This window comes from Camelus dromedarius, chromosome 31 (genome assembly GCF_036321535.1).
Source record: "Camelus dromedarius isolate mCamDro1 chromosome 31, mCamDro1.pat, whole genome shotgun sequence".
In the NCBI taxonomy this organism is placed as follows: domain Eukaryota; kingdom Metazoa; phylum Chordata; class Mammalia; order Artiodactyla; family Camelidae; genus Camelus; species Camelus dromedarius.
The window spans coordinates 7,818,783-7,833,827 of record NC_087466.1 but is presented as its reverse complement, the minus strand read 5'-3'; the positions used below and the strand labels follow the sequence as shown (position 1 = coordinate 7,833,827).

Genomic DNA, 15,045 nt, shown 5'->3' with positions numbered 1-15,045 from the left:
CTGGGAGGTCAGGGCCACGTTCTGCTCACTGGATGTGAATCACTAAGTACAGCCCACACTCAAGGGGCACAAGTAGGTCCCTCATTTGTAGCCAAGAAATGGTGGACTGACTTTAAAGTGACCCTAGCGCATGGGTCTTCCCGCCGTGCTGACCTCACGCTCTAAATGTGACTGCTGAGACTCGGCTCGGGGTGGGGGGCGCGCGCCGGCGGCCTGCAGCCCTGATTCTCAGCAGCATTTTCTATGACACGCATTTGAGGCTCAGGAGCAGCCCTGGGAAATGAGACGAGGAGAGAGGCTTCTGGAAGCAAAACAAAGGATTAAGATCTGCCAACCCCGACATCTAGGAAAGGGCCCCGGCACAGCCCAGAGACTTTGCTGTGAAGCAGATCTTGTTTGGAAGAGTCCTCGGGCCCAGGAAGTTAGCGGAGCTACTGGGGGGACAAGGGGCAGATAAAAGTGTGTCAGCAAGGAACAGGTCATAGTTTCACCAAACTCGAGACTTGGAGATCTCACAGTTCTGGGGCTTCAGTGGCAAAAGGGAAAAAAGTTTGGCTGCTTGAAAATACCCCGCGACAGAAAGGGAGTGCGTCCTGTCAGTCCGTTGTGGGAAGGTTCCTTGAGAGGCGGGGCTGGTCCTTGTTGTGAGTCTGCCCTCAGGGAATCTGGCAGAGAAGTGGGACAACATACAGTTCTCTGAGCCCGGGGTGTGGCCCCCTCCAGCTGGGAAGCTCACCCTCTTAGACCATCCAGTGACAGGAGGGACCCCAGAGAGGCCAGAGGAAGGGTGACACGGGCCTGGTGTGCTGGGCCGGCCATGCCGAAGCCGGTGCCCCCAGAACAACTCGTCACCCTCGCGGACAGACCATTCAGACGGTTCCCGTCCCCACCGGCCAGCCTGGGTCAGCGAGGCAGAGGAACGCGTCCACGCGGAATGTGTACGTGCGAACGTGGCTTCACCCTTACTTTGTCACTCGAGGTGTTACTATTACTCAGAACTCAATAGCATTTTTGGCTATTTAATTTTTAGCCCTTGGAAACTTGTTTCAAGAAAAAGACAACCTTGTCATAAACATGAGATATTGATTCGCTGACATGAAGTTATTAACATCGCAGTTTTCGGACAGCATCTCAGGTGCTTCCAGTAAACACTCGGTGAGAATTTTGGTAAATGTTTTCATCCTGTGACCTGCATCATGTTATAAAACGTCTGACAGTGATGTAACAGAACTGATGCTCCACGTGCTACCCCGGCCCAGAAACAAACCAGCGCTGCTCCCTCCCACGCAGCCACCATTGAAAAGCACTGAGCCCTCTGGACACTCCTGTTTGGGACGCTCGCTCGGGGGGAGCCAGCATCACAGCCGCTTCCCACCGAGGGGCACCGCCTGCTCTGCCATCACCCAGTTCTCCGGGCTCGGCACCCCAGGGCGCTCAGTTACCTCTAAACCCCAAAACCCTTCCACGCCAGCGAGATTTGCCCCCACCGCAGGTAAGCCAAAGAGCAGACCCCTCGTTTTGAATATAGTTCCAGAAGAATTCAGACAAGGCAGCTGGTTTCAGCATCCCTGGCTGCTTCCCTGCACTAGGCACCCAGGCCTCCCCAGGGGACCGCTCTGAAGACACTCCAAGCAGTGGGAGTTCCGGTCTGCTTGCTGACAAATCCATCTCCTGGCCATCTCAGACTGGCCCCCTGGAGACAGGGCAGGAGAGACACCCCAGATTAGAGATCACTCGGTTCTGGAGGAAACATCAGCCTGGATTTGTGTGGTACCAGTCAAGGCGAGGCTGGAACAGCAGCAAGAAATGTCAGGTGCCTCAGGCTTAGCTCACAGGGGACCTCAGCGGCCCTGTGTCACTTCAGTGTGAGGAGCCGAGGCGCCCGCCCTGGCCCCAGTGCCACCCACGTCATCAAGTTCTTTGCCAAGTGCTCTAGGTCTGCAGACCGGAAGACCGACCCCCTCAAACCCCAACCTGCAGAAGGAGTAACACACACTCAAATATTACATTCCTAAAAGAGGGGGATATGCCAGGGAAGATCAAAGGGAACTTTTCCACTTAACAAGGCAGAGCATCCTTTGCTGGGATTCGGTTTGACAGTCGTCTGCTGGGGTGACGAGCCTCCCACCGCGGGCACGGTTCAAAGCAGGTTCACCCCGTGCTTCAGCAGCTTCTGCCTGGCCTTGCCCGGGAGGCCGAAGGCGCCGTCCTGCGGACTCGGGAAGCCGGAGCCCCGCGCCACCGGCGCCAGCTGCTGGAAGTAGGTCTCCTGGACGGGGTTGCAGCAGGCGTACACAGCCGTGGAGGCGTTCCTGTCGGAGGAAGACAGGAGACAACAGCCCGATGGATGCTGCCTGTGCAGATCTCAGGCTTCAGAGACCCCGCAAGGCGCTGGTCATCGGCCCAGAGCACCCAAGAGCCGCGGGGGCAGGCCCATGGCTCGGCCCAGCCGGACGAGTCTTGGACCAGTCATTGCCGCCATGGAGAGGCGGCACTGCGGCCTGGTGCCCATGAGTGTGGCTCTGGAGTCACACACACCTGGGTGCCCATCCCAGCCCTGTGACTTCCTGGCTGTGTGTCCTTGGCCAAGATCCTCAACCTTCCTGAGTCACAGCTTTCTCATTGGTAAAACAGATATGATGAGAAAATTCCCTCACTGAGATTTCTTTAAGAGAGTAAATGAGTAGAAATATATATAAATTTCTTAGCACACGGTGACTGGTGAAGAAACAGGAGCTACTGTTTCTATTACTATTAAAATAATACGTATCCCAACGCTAAAGCCCTCAGCTCCAAGCGAGGTGAAATACTGCAGGGCCACGGGGTGGCTGACGGATCAGACACTGGCGTTTAACTGACTTCCATCTCTCACGAAACAGACACACGTGCCCCCAACACAACCAGTTCCCAACCAGCGGCTGCAGCTGCGGACAGCCCACAGCTAGGCCACCAGCGTGGGGCAGCTCCGCCTTCAAGCCAGGAAACACAGTTACTATGAACGATGTAGAAACAGTGGCTGGAGATGGCGCAGGGCAGACCTTTGGACCTTGCCACCATGATAGCCGAGGCTCCAGTGGGCATCTGTGTGAGTCTGGGCCCCTTCTCCCCCCCAGAACTGGACACGTGTGGAGAGGACATGAACTTTAGAGATGAGACACCTGGGCTCAAATCCTGACTCTGATACTTAACAGGCACGTGACCCTGGGACGAGTCGTCCATCCTGTTTGTGCTTCAGTTTCCTCGTCTATAAAAAATGCATTTGATCAAATCATTCCAAGGACTTAACTAAGTAATATACAGAGCAGGCACCCCCTTTCCGACCCTCTTGCTTGCCTTGTTTTCTGCTACTGGTTTCATAAGAGAATCATGTAGAGAGGAAGGGAAGAAATCGGTTGGTTAAATACTGTCGGTTACAATAGTGATTAATAGACCTGGATCTACTGGAGCTCGAGACATGCCGCAAAGTGAAAAAAGGGACCTTATGAAACAGCGCGTTAGTATGATCCAGTTTTCTAGATGAAAGACCATTAAAATAATTAAAATCAAAATACTAATCGTCTGGGGGAGGGTACATCTCAGTGGTAGAGCGTGTGCTCAGCATGCACGAGGTCCTGGGTTCAGTCCCCAGTGCCTCCATTAAAAGAAACACACAAAAAAACAATGAATCATGTATCTTTTATATGCAAAAAAGAAAAACCACCACCACCACCAAAGCCAGGAGCGATGTGCACCAGACTGTTGAGTGTGGGTCTCTTCGGGGCGTGTGGTATGCTGGGAGGAAGACGTTGTACCTGGTAGACTGGGGAGAAGTCTGGGTGTTTCGATCATGAGCGCGCAGGACTCGCTAAGTTAGAAGACGACAACCGGACTTCAGCATTTATGGTGAAGAGACAGACGCCCTCCCTGCCCAGTGGCGGATGGAAGCTCCGAGGCGGGAGGCCCCGCGGTCTCCCCCCCGCTGTAAAGCAGTGTATAAAGCAGGCCGAGCCCCAGGAGGGGACCCAGTGAGGACGTGACATGAGGAGGCACGCGGGGGGACAACAGTCACAGGAGCGGATACAAGGCCTTGGACAGTCACTGGAATGCTCTTCAGTTAAGAACAAGGCTCTGCCTAGGACCCCAGGAAGGCAGCTCCTGGTGCAGGGCTGTGACCCAGGGGACGCTCACCTGACGGTCACCTCGTACAGCGTGGGCAGCTGGGCGAAGTCAGAATGCATCAGACTGACGGCCTGGAGGAAGCGGCGGTCCTGGGCTGTGGCCACCTGGGGCAGGTTGGCTTCCAAAAGAGGACACAGAAGTGGTGAGTAGCGGACTCCTCCCCGCACCCCCAACCCCCAGGACCGGACGCGGGGATGGAGCGAGGCTGCCGGCCAGGAGCGTGGGTGCCAGCGGCGGCACGGGACAGAGGCCCGGGTGCCGGCCCTGCAGCTGCCACCACGCCACGGAGCACATGCTGTCCCAGACTGTGAGCGACACCGGTCTCTGCACACGAATATCAAAACTGCGAGGCAGACCTGATAGCAGATATTTCAACATGTGCGTGCTTCTCTCAAAATGTTGGAGAAAAGGCCAAAACAAGAAAAATGAGCAAAGAAGTGTTTGCCAAGAGAACCGAAACTCCGTGGGAGCTGGGCTCCATGGGAGGAAGCAGCATCCTGACTGCAGAGGGGGCGACCCTGGGCAGAGCGCTAACCCCGCTGGGCTGACTTCTGTCCCCACCCCGCTCTGAGGCGCCAAGGCTCCGAGGCTCCAGGCGGCTTACCTGTCAGCACGTTCTGGATGCGGTCGTAGTGCGTGAAGCTGTAGGCTCTGCCCGGGGGCGCAGGGGCAGCCTGGTCCTGGGGCAGCGTCTCCTGCAGGTGCACCTCCAGCCCGTTGAGGGAGGCCAGGCTGCCGTGGTACTGCGGGGCCAGGAGAGGGGCGCGGGCTGCAGAGCTCACTTAGGGAGGCCCCAGAGAACCGCTGTGCGGCTGACTCAGCGCAGAGGACTTCAGCGCTAAGCAGCGTTTGCACCTGTTTTCAGAGAAGTCCTAACTTCCTGCCCATATCATCTAATGCTTTTTTAACTTGTAGAAAAATCAGAAAATAGAGGGGAGTGGAAAAATAAATTTAAAAAGAACAAAGCAAGGACAAACGGCCCATCACCTCAACATCCAGACACACACTGTCAACACCTGGGGGCAGCTCCTTCTGCCCGAGGCTGTCCCACCCAGCTGTGCGGTCTCCCAGGACAGCTGGCCCACCCCCCAGTGCTCCTCAGTGGGCTGGGGCTGAGAGGTCGTCCACCTGTGCCACGAGGCCACCTGTCTGGGAGGAGAGGCCCAAACACCTGGATTTTCAAAGCCCTCCCAGCGGACGTCACGTGCAGGCACGGCTGAGAACACTGGACTGTCCCACTTTGTATGATTCTTTGTTTATAAACAAAAGACGGGCCCAAACCATAAATAATGACTGATTCTAGTTTTGTAACCTAATGAGAGAGCGTGAACTTCGTTCTTCATCCTTTAACGGTTTTCCTGCGACATGATTCTCTACGGCAGAGCTGCAGTCTGGGCTCAGCCAAGTGTGTCAGTCACGTCCTGACGGGCTCAGTCTGACACAGGGCCTCCTGGGGCTGCTTCACCCACAAGCTGGCCACTGTCCCCGGGCAGCCGCTGGCTCAGCCTCTTTCCAGCCAGGTGACCAGGGGCAAGTTACTGAATTTCCTGTGCCTAATTTTTTTTTCTTCACCTGCGAAACAGGAATACTCCAGGGCTGCCAAGTGGATGGATAACATATATAAAAGTCCTTTGTGCGTTCTAAAGTGCTACCCCGAGGGAAGGCATTTCTACAGTCACAAATATGGAAATCATCATTATCAAGAAGTGGTGTCTCTTTAACAAGCCCTTGTCTGTGGACTGACTACTAGGTCTTGTCCCAGGATTGACTATTTTACAACAGCTGCATAAAAAAAAGGGCACGTAAAAAGTACATAGATGCAAAGAGAATGTTCGGAGGTGAATGCCATGCGGCCTAAGTGTTACCTTGGGGAGTGTTCTGGGCTGAAATTAGTTTTTCTATCTGAATGTGGTAGAAATGGTATTTCAAAGCCGTAGGTTTTTATGTTGAGCCCTGACCCCTGCGACCCCAGGGCCCCGCGGAGGGCCTGGCCCCTGGGAGACGCTCAGCAAACAGCCCCGCAGTGACTGGTAATAAGCATCACCTTCCACTCACAAGCTACGTGGGTTAAGTCGAGGGTGCGCAGAGGCATGGCAGGGGGACTGGCACGCTGTCCCCTGCTCAGGTCTCTGGAACAGCCTCCCCAACGCAGTCAGCAGGCGAGGCTCCTGTGTGAGCAGGTGTGTGTGTGCAGGAATTCACCACAAAGTCAAACCCCAGCCTCGGTGGAAGTTTCTGGACCTCAGGAATCTGAACAGCCATCCCTTCCCACCTCCAGCCGGTGCCCAGGGGAAGGAAGAAAGGGACAGAAAGTGAGCCAGGCCAAAACCCGTTTCCCTGTAGGCACCCAGCGCCTCTTCTGGAATCTTCTGCCCAATGTGTACTCAGGATAAAATCATTTAAAGATAAATGCAGTTAATCACAAGAAGTTACATCAGATGACATGTGGATAATTTTCTCCTGGTGACCAAGTGTTTTCGTATGTACCAGGAGTCGGCAAACCGGGGACCGGGGACCAAATCGTCCGTTGACTGTTTTTGTGTAGCCTGGGAGCTGAGAATGGTTTTTATATTTTTATGTGGTTAGGGGAAAAAAAATAAAAATAACAGTATCATGACATGAAAATTACATGAAGTTCCAATTTTAGTGTCCATAAACAGTGGACCAAAAAACAGCCACGCCGTCTGTGTACATACTTATGGTTGTTCTTGTCTGACAGCAGAGCTGAATAGCTGTACAAAGCAGAACATATCTGCTATGTGTTCCCTTTACATCAAAGTCTGCCAGCCCCTGAGACATACGACCACATACGTGATCCTTGCAACAGCGCAAGGACACACGGAGCTGGGGCTGTTCCTGGATCCTCCGCCTTCTAGTCTGTAGTAAAGCCAATGGCTCAGATGTTAGCGTGTCCCCAAACATGCAGAAGAAATGATGCAGGAACACACATTTACTCAGAAGCACCAATGTCAAGGGAGGGGGGTGCTTTTTCGTATTTTATGCTAACACTCCCACCAACCTCAGGCTCCGTCTCCTGCACACAGATGCCCCAACGTCCTACTGTAGCAATGAACAATTGATCTCACTGTAGCTGAAGGTCAGTGAGATGATGGTTATCTCAGGCTCTGAGCAGGAAACTACCGGCGGCTCTCTGCTGCCCCCTGGTGTGAGCCTGCTCTGTTCCCTCTGAACTGATGCCCACCCCACCAACAGCCTTCCACAGGGCTCCCCATCCGCCACCCTCAGCGAACATTAAAAAAAAAAAAAAAAAAAAGAGTGGCAGCTGATCCACTGAAAGACAGGATGGTACCCCAGCGATGGGGAACATCAGCAAGGGGCCTTTCTAGGGGGCTGTGTTCACAGTCACTTCTGAGCTGTCGTTTACCATCTTGCAGGGTTGGCTTTTCCAGACAGCAGCACAGGGTCTGGAGGGAAATCAGGTCAAGTGTTTTGTATGCAGGTCTGAAGGCAGGAAAAGCTTTCTCCTAATTACAAGATAGATGGCCTCCGGGCCTGAGCAACCAGCCCGGCTCTCAAACCAGCAAGCCGACCAAAGTTAGTTATGCCCTGCTCTTTTTACGAAAGACTAGTCATTTTTTTTTTCTATAAAACTGCGTTTTCTTTCCTACCCAACCCCAAACCCGACCTTCCATGAAGGCCCAGGGAGGTCGCTGTCCTGACAACAGGGATGCGCCATGACACCAAGTGACATCCATGCACTGGGGGCCACGGAAGGCAGGGCATTACTCCTTCACCTTCCCATCTGCCGCTCCCAGGTCAGGTCAGCAGGGGACAGAGGCAGGGACGGGGTGGAAAACCAGGCAGGAATTCTACCGCCCACAGGCCTTGGGTCTTGATCTCAGCGAGGTGGTTTTCTTACCTGCCTACCCCCAGAGCTGTTCCAGAGCTCGGCTAAAATGGCAGATGTGAGGTATTTAGCATACAGCGAATGGAGAATGCATCTTAATTTACTTCCTTCTCCAAGAGCAGCCTGTGCTATTTTTCTTCTTTTTTTGGAGGGAAGGTAAAAAGGGAGAGATGGGATCCACTTTACTGCATCCAAACACTGGGTCCTCAAAATGCCCTGTCTAAGCTCGGCACGAAGCAGGACAGACCATGAAACAATGGCTTTGGCCAGGCGACGGGGGTACAAAACTGCAGCCACGGGCCCTGAGCTGTTAAATGAGGAGGTGGAGACTGTCACTCAGGTACAGGGAAGGCAAGGGTGAAGCCAGCAAGTGGGCACTCGGGGGGGGGGGGGAGGCAGGGGACGGGAGCACGGCAGGTGTGGGAGGCGCTGTGCTGCCCCCAGGCTCCATGCGGGGGCAGCGCCTTCCCTCCTCCACTGAGCTCCAAGGTGACTCGCTCGTCGGTGGAGGGTCACAGACCCTGCATGCTAACAGGATGCACTTAGAATAAGATAGATTTAAGAACAAAACCAGGCGAGCCCCAGTTTCAACCTGCTGTCCATGCCACTCGCTCCCTGCCAAACAAAGCAAGCTGCTACCATGGCAACGGGCCCTCCAGCGTGGGCCAGGCCCAGGGGAAGGTCAGCCTACTGCTGAAGTAGGGGAGGGCTGGGGGCTTGGGGAGGAGCCCTCCTGGAGCCAGTTAGCGTCTCAGACATCCCAGGCCTTCTAGGTAGCTTCAGACGGAGAAGTCAGGGCTGGTGGAGAACCCCCAGCCCAGGTGGTGACACGTGTAGACTCCAGCTACACAGGGCCTGGGCGCCAGGCTAGGGAGTGAGGCTGCTGGTGGCGGAAGCACAGTAATGGCCATGTGCGTGGTCATCGCCTGCGGGACTGCCCGGCACCCACCCCGCGGATGAAGACCCGGAGGCTCAGAAACTGGAAGCTGGAAACGGCAGGAGCACCAGCACCGCCGATGTCTCTGCACTTGGCCCTGTGCTAGCCCCAGATACTCTGTCCCTGCGCCCAGGAGGCTGGAGCGGGCCCGGGGTGGGGGGAGCGGGGCGAGAGGTCTGTGCACACTCACCACCTCCTCGATGGCCGCGCCGTCTCCCAGCAGTGGCTCCTCGGCCAGCAGGGACAGCACCAGTCCCTTAACGCAGTGAGTGTAGAGGTTCATCCGCACGAGGCCCACGCTGGATGTCGGGGCCGACCTGGAGTCGGTTCTGTCCGCAGAGGGACTGTCGCCAGGAGGGTCTGCCGAGCCCGAGTCGCATTCAGGGCCGGGGCCTGGGCGGCTCTCAGGACCCCCGTCATCGCACTGCTCCTCCCCTTGGCCCCCCACAGGCAGCTCCGTCCCTGTCTGCCCCGAGTCTGAGCAACACGCTGGCAGCGGCCCGCTCGTCCTTGCAGGGGGGTGGTCTTCCCCGGGAACAGGGGCTTGGCTGCTGTCACCAGAGAGGTGTCCAAGTCTTTCTTGGGCTCCATTCTGCACAAGCATCTCAGGAGCAGAGGGAGGGAGGAGGCCACCGATGGCTGTGCCCACGGGCGGGGCCTTGGGTGACTTGGGCTCGGGGCTGCCAGAGTCACTGCCGGACTCCTCGCAGCCAGGATCGGCGCCCTCTGGGGCACGCACGCATGGGAAGTCAGAATAACCTGAGGAGGTTTCCGTTTCCTGAGCTTCTGGAATGTGGATTTCAGACAAGTCCAGTTCCTCCTTGCCCCAGGACAAACCAGGTTCCTTCACCAGGGCGCGGCTGAGACCAGGCCCCCGGCCCCGGGCAGAGTGGCGCGGTTTTGCGGGCCCGACGCTCTCCCAGTCACGGCCATACCAGTGTCCGTTCTCCCCGCTGCCATCTGGCCAAACTGTGTTAGGGGACGTGGGCTCAGGGGTGGTCGCCAGCTCCCAGGCCATGGCTTCCGTGTGCCCAGGGTTGTTTTCTTTCGGGGCAGGTGTGCTCCAACCCTTTGGAGGGCGCTGGGCGGAGGGCTCCTGGAGTCTGGCTGCAGATGCAGGAGCGCTAGCGAACAAGGCAGGCGTGAGGAAGGGCCCTTCCCCAGGGGAGACTACAGCAGGGCTTCCCTAAAACGCATGACCATTGGCGTCAAGTGGGCGCTGAGGCCACAGAGCCTAAGAGGTCATGGTCAAACCACAGGAGTAAACATAAGGCACTGCCTGATCCTTGGGGCTCACGCAGTGACACCAGGATCACCTGCTGGGAGCGGCAGAGCCACCTGAATCAGAGGCACCCGCGTCTGGAGGTCGGCTCTGAGTCGGGCCCTATACTGGGGGCTACACATACACAATTTACATCTTTCATGGTGGTCGCATGAAGTAGATATTTACCAGGCCCATTTCAGAGGGGAAAACTGCAGCTCAGGCAAGGAATGGACTTGCCAAGGTCACACGGCTGATAAGCAGCAGATCTGGGATCTGAAACATACACTTGCCTCACTGTGCCAGACGCCTCTTATCTGAACGCTGAAGCCCCAGCTGCCCCTTCCCAGGCACAGTCTGGGGAAGATGGAATTATGGAAGGATGGGACGTGCCAGGGGCTCAGTGGATAAACCCACAGGAGGGGGAGCCCAAGGCATGATTTGAGGGGAACCCCCTGAGCTCCCCTACCTGGTCACAGGCTCCCTGGGGAACTCATGGAGACTGACAGCTTCCCCTTCCGTCACGAACACAGGCCTGATTTGGACATCTGGAGGAAGTGCCGCTCCTAGAATTGCAAAGCAGCGCGGACAGGGCTTTCCCCTGGGCCAGAGAAGACCGGGGACAGTAACTGCTCCTGGGGTGGTGCAGCCGGCCCGCAGGCCAGCTGGGAGAGCAGCCCTCCGCTGCATTCCTCAGCCCGGAACAGAAGCCACAGAACGGCTACAATTTCCGTGATTAGTGAGCAAAAGCCTGTGTGGGCAGCCGGGCTCCCAGGGTGACGAGTTGGGGCAGAAAATTGAGTGGCACTTAAAAAAAAGACAGACGTTGGAAAAAAGCACTTCCACCTGACAAAAGGGATCCGCCCCAACTTATGCTTCAAAATAAAACAAAACAGCCCTCTCGGGGGCACTTCCACATGCTGCCAAAGGCCTTGCCGGCAGTTGCCACTGGTCTCACTGTGTCCTAATCAATGGTGACCTTATGGAATGAGTAGTGCCATAAGGGTGAGCTGAGGAGGATCTGAAAACAGGGATTTAAAAGGTGCGCCTGAAATCAGGAGCTTCACAACTAGGATTCTGGTGGGTAACTTTGTCTGGGAAGGCCTACTTTCCCAGTCTCAGCAGCCAATGGAATAATTGCATGGGACCACTCGGCCTTTCGCACGACTTGAACAGGGACAGGCAGCTCACAGACCATCCTCAGGATGCAGCCAGCAAGGTCCTTCCCACTTACCGCCTTCCTGCAGGGCGTCCCCTCCTGGAGGTGGTTCCTGAAAACGAACACACACAGAAGAGGGTGCCGGGTGCCGCATTCCCTCCTGACCCAACCAGCAGGACTGTGCGGTGCCATCTGTTCCGAGAACGTCGCCAGGCCCGGAGTGCTTGTCCCAGCCATGTGCCAATGGCAGAGCAGATGGAGCAGATGCTCCCCCAGGCTGCCCACTCGCCGCCGACGCGGGGTCGAGGGTGCCTCGGCCTGCACAGGCTGCGGGTGCCCTGGCTCACAGCAGGCTTTCCGTTCTGGTTTCTGTTTCCCTTCACTGGGCCTAACAGCAAGCATCCACGCTCTCTTTTAGACCTCGGAGAACCTGCCTAGAACACAGCCATGTCTGCTGCAGCCCTGGCGCAGAGCTCACACAGGTCCCACGTAACAAAAGCCTGAAGGGCCTGGGGCCGTGACAGAGAGGTTCAGCCTGAACCAGGTGCCCTGCCCCATCCCCACCCCCTGTTGCGGTTTACAACCAAGGGGAGGAGCCCCAGAGTTTTCTCAAAAGGGCTTCCCAGCCATCTCCACCTAAGGGTTCCAAAAGGACCCACCAAAACAAAACAAAAAAACCAAAAACTACTCTTCGAACCAAAATGACGTTCACTCCTATGAAACAACTTTGTTTCTTTGCATAAGCCGACTCTAGGTGAAAATTCTTCTCAAAAAAATCACGTATCGTTCCCCCCACCCACAAGCTAACACTGTTAACACTGGGCCCGTTTTCCTTCAAGTCTATGCATTTTTTTATACTTTGAGGCCACATTATATAAAATTCTATTTTTCTGCTTGAAAGGGTGACATGCAATTTCTGTCATTAGAGCATCGTTGGCCATTTTAAATGGCTGGCTAAAATTTTAGGAAGTTTAAAGTGGTGCAGGTGAATTAATTGTCTTCCTGCTTCTGACCAGCAACTGGCAAACCAGTCTGCAAAGGGCGAGCAGCGGGTACGTTCAGCCTTGTGGGGCGTGCGGTCCAGCTGTGGGCAGCTTTATTCCCAGTGAGCGTGTGTGACTTTTCCTTCGTTATAAAAGCAACTAAGTAAATATACGATGGAAGCATTTTAAACGTTTCTGTTGTCCTAAGTCATCTTTTACAGTCTTTCCCTGAAAATTCCCACATCTCCTTGACATCAGGCCCATCCTTGAGGGAAGTCAGATTCTCACAGCTCCACTCGAACTGCTGACACACCAACTAGCCAAGGCTACCAGGCAGAAGAAAACATTTTCTTTCAGCCTTGCCAGTGACCTCACTCTTGAGGAAAACCACACTGATGGACCTGGGGTCCTGAAAAGGACAAGGTGGCAGCCACCCCCACCCAGCCAGCGCTGGGGATCAGCCTCGCCTGATACAAAGACAGACCCGCTGGCTGGAGTGCCCCAAGCCAGGCGGAGGGGCTGGACGATACCTGGTCCCGAGGTGCAGCTGGATGGAACAGGACCTTGGCCGTGAGGGAGGGTGGCAGCTGGGTGCTAACGATCCTGGAGGTCAGACACAGGAACAGGAACACCGTGAGAAGCAGCACACTCAGGACTCCGAATCGAAAATGCTACTAACACCCCACAGGGACCAGGCTCTCGGGGACACAGCTGGCAGAAGACTGAGCCGTGGAAAGCCCTCACAGAGGGCTCTCTGGTTCCCAGCGATGTTTAAAATGTCCAAACCCTTGGACACGACTTGTACCAAGGTGTGTGCTTAAAGATATTCATTACAGGAAAAGTGGTAAAAATCATTTTTAAAAAAAAAGGGTACTGACAGGCATGTGCAGAATAGATAAACAAGTTTATACTGTGTAGCACAGGGAAATATATGCAAGATCTTGTGGTAGCTCACAGCAAAAAAAAATGTGACAATGAATGTATGTATGTTCATGTATAACTGAAAAATTGCTCTACACTGGAATTTGACACAACATTGTAAAATGACTATAACTCAATAAAAAAATGTTAAAAAAAAGGGGGGGTAAGCAATTTAAATGCCTACAAAAAGGGAGTGAATTAATCATGACACAGCTGTGACACCAAAAAACACACACCCATTACAAGAACAAGGTGGACCGACACGGACTGATGGAGAAATCTCTACACGTTAAGGTGAGGACCATATGATCCCATTTATAACGAGCAAAAATAGACAGTCAATACATGCCTGTCTGGGCAGGTGTGTGAAAGCCCAGAGAACACAGGAAGGATGCTCCCCAAACTGCTCCCAGTGGGGACGGCCTGGGGGGGGCGCGGGGGACTCTTGTGTGTTGTGTGTTTCCCTCTTGGTTTACTTTTGAGAATGTGTTCATGCGTTAGGTGTATAATTTAAAGATAACTAAGATATACCAGAACTTAACACAACATTGTAAACCAACTATATACTTCAATAGAAAAAAAATTTTAAAAAAAACAAACTAAGAGATGCAAAATCAGGAAGAAAAAAACCATTTTTGATGCCATGTTGCTGGTGAGCCTGGCGGCGCCCCAGGCTGATTCAAAACCATCAGAGTGAAAGGCTGGGGAGGGGACGAGGGGCTCATGGGCTGAGGGCCACTGGGGGCCAGGACTGTGCCCTGTCCTTCTCCGTCGCTCATTTCATTTCCTTCTCCACCAAGTATCCCCACTTCCCGGGAGAGAGTGGAGATTCAGCAACTTGCCCAAGGTCCCTGGCTGTGAGGAAGAGCAGCCAGTTAGGCCCGAGAGCCTCCCCGCCCAACTGAGTGCTTGGAAAACTTCTCCAGGGCACATCCCTCTGGTCATCGGAAAGCTCTGGGCACAGAAGAACAGCCCTCTGGCCGCCACGAGGCCTGGCAGAGGCATGCAGTGGCTCTGGGGCACCCAGGCTCACCAAGAGGCCCTCCAGCTGTGTGAAGAGGTGCCGTGAGATCCCAGAGGCCCGCCCAAGGTGGACCTGGCCGTGAGGCCGCAGGAGCCGAGCAGCAGCATGCAGCGCCAAGCGCACCGGGGCGCCGGGCCGCAGGGCGGAGGGCCTCCACGCTCCTCTATGGACGGTGCTGGCGCCCGGCAGCCCGGGGCGTGTGGACTGACGGTCCGAAGGCAGACCCCACCCGAGGAATTCATGGACCTCTTCAAAACCGCCTTTTATATTCCTGACTCTTTTTCAGACACAACTGTTTCCAATTTCTCAGCTTTGTGCAAAGAAAGGAAGGGACCCTAAGTCACAGCTAAACTACGTGACATCTGCCAAAGAAGCCCACCTGGAACTGGCCACACGCGGAGCTTCCCAGCCACACTGTGGAGGTGGCTGGGATGGCCGGTTCTGCAGCAGGGGGTGGGGTAGAGGAGAAGGGCTGGGCAGTACTCACAGTCCCTTGTAGAGGATGCAGCCAGCTAGAACGTGGCGCGAGCGTTGGCAGGTCTGCAGAATGAGGGCCGCCTTCAGCAACAACAGGGGCTCCACCTGTGCCGGGCAGGAAGCAGGCCACAGGTTCAGCCCAGTCAGCAAGGGCGGAAGGGGCAGGGGCTTTGCAGAGCAGGCGGACAGGTCCCGACCCAAGCCTGGAAGGAGCGCGTGCCGCACGGTAACTAACGTCTGTGTCCCGCCTCATACCC

The 15,045-nt window shown here is 55.2% G+C and overlaps 1 protein-coding gene across 6 annotated transcripts in view; it reads right to left on the bottom strand.

Annotated features, from left to right (window-relative positions):
* Positions 1-999: 999 nt before the first annotated feature.
* HPS4 (HPS4 biogenesis of lysosomal organelles complex 3 subunit 2) overlaps positions 1,000-15,045 on the bottom strand; it is a 25,645-nt gene continuing 11,599 nt past the window's right edge. For 3 of the 6 annotated variants that reach the window (XM_031442949.2, XM_031442951.2, XM_031442950.2), the window contains exons 7-15: positions 14,799-14,893; positions 12,897-12,969; positions 11,459-11,495; positions 10,694-10,790; positions 9,154-10,087; positions 4,763-4,901; positions 4,168-4,276; positions 3,792-3,844; positions 1,000-2,312 (exon numbers count right to left, since the gene is read on the bottom strand). In XM_031442949.2, coding sequence (XP_031298809.2) covers positions 2,164-2,312; positions 3,792-3,844; positions 4,168-4,276; positions 4,763-4,901; positions 9,154-10,087; positions 10,694-10,790; positions 11,459-11,495; positions 12,897-12,969; positions 14,799-14,893 — 1,686 coding nt within the window. In that variant the 3' untranslated portion in view covers positions 1,000-2,163. Of the gene's footprint in view, positions 2,313-3,791; positions 3,845-4,167; positions 4,277-4,762; positions 5,014-9,153; positions 10,088-10,693; positions 10,791-11,458; positions 11,496-12,896; positions 12,970-14,798; positions 14,894-15,045 lie in introns of all 6 variants that reach the window. The other 3 variants (XR_010378562.1, XM_010992325.3, XM_064481111.1) reach the window with 3 other exon arrangements.